Below are 1325 nucleotides of genomic sequence, written 5' to 3'. Positions count from 1 at the left end.
ACGTAATAAGGAGCATCAAGGATTTTTATACTCAAATATAAATTTCAATGCTTCATTAACACTAGAAAATAGATAAGAAAAAAAATAAATAAAAAAAATTCTAAATAATGTGGATTAATTAAAATAATTCATAGATTGAAATTATTATGTAATATAAAATATTAAATGGTTTATATATTTAGGATTTTTTATATATATAAGAGTTTGTAATGAATACTTAATTTCGTCAGAGTTAATAGTTGTAATATCTGAAATAAATATAAATATGTGTAGTCCTTTTGTTGTGTTCTACCAATGCTATGGTTTGTTTGTTTATTCAGAAATTAAGGCGTATAACCTACCGGTCATCAAAGCCTGATGACTATAGCAAATGAATGCTATGGTATATAGGGACTTGGTCAAATACAGCAGGATGGAGATTGTTCAATTTTTTCTAGCTTACAAATAATAATCTTTTTTTATGATAATTTTAACATAAACATTCATTTTGTTTCAGATGGTTAGTCTCCCAGGGCAAAACGGAAAAGGCAATCCAGATAATGAAGAAATTTGAAAAAATTAACAAAACTAAAGTCGACCCCAAAATTTACACCGAATTCGCGGTAATGTCTTTTATATTATTATAAATTGGTATATAATATGCAGATAATGCATTGCTTAGATAGATTTGTTATTTCATATGTACTTATAAAAGGATACCTTTTTTTTTTTTTTTTTTTTTTACTATGTTTATATATTTTAGAATTAATAACATTTGCAAAACAATGGAATCGTCTAATTCTTCTACAAATTAAAAAAAAAAATACTCAAAGGAGGTTAAAAAGATTTAATTTTTGAATGAAACTAAACATCAAGTTCATTTACTTCATATTTTTTCATACACTTTTTTATTTTTTTTTTAAAAACTGCATTATATTTTGTTTGTCATTTTTAATATGACCACTCTGTGAAAAATCTCTATTACCTGAGTTTTTTTTAATTTGTAGCATAGAATTTAATTTAATAGTTCTTAAAATATTGTAGCAATGTCGGAAAGTTAATAGCATTGTGTTTGCGGCTTTAGCGCACTTGCTCAGCCTCCAATATCCTTAGACAAACATAAGAAAACTTTATGGATAATATGTGGATCTATGAATATCAGTATAATGCAGAATTTAGACATGGGTACCCGAGAACTGAATAATCTTAAATCTAAATATACTTTGGGACAAAAAAAAGATGGCAGGATTGTGCACATAGATTTATTTATTGATAGATATTACAATCTGCCACACAGTTGTGGGCAATAGGTAATAGTGATGAATGATCTCATACATACTAAAATA

General features: G+C 26.0%; 1 protein-coding gene across 1 annotated transcript in view; it reads left to right on the top strand.

Moving 5' to 3' along the window:
• The window catches only part of LOC106682689 (carcinine transporter), a gene marked incomplete in the record, with an annotated part of 54391 nt that overhangs the window by 47130 nt on the left and 5936 nt on the right, over nucleotides 1-1325 (top strand). Inside the window, 1 exon segment of the mRNA XM_067049597.1 lies at nucleotides 497-602. Within this exon segment, the coding sequence (XP_066905698.1) occupies nucleotides 497-602 (106 nt within the window).

This window comes from Halyomorpha halys, unplaced genomic scaffold, assembly GCF_000696795.3.
Source record: "Halyomorpha halys isolate HHAL.00 unplaced genomic scaffold, Hhal_1.1 Scaffold2.1, whole genome shotgun sequence".
NCBI classification, from domain to species: domain Eukaryota; kingdom Metazoa; phylum Arthropoda; class Insecta; order Hemiptera; family Pentatomidae; genus Halyomorpha; species Halyomorpha halys.
This window is presented reverse-complemented; position numbering and strand designations above follow the sequence as displayed.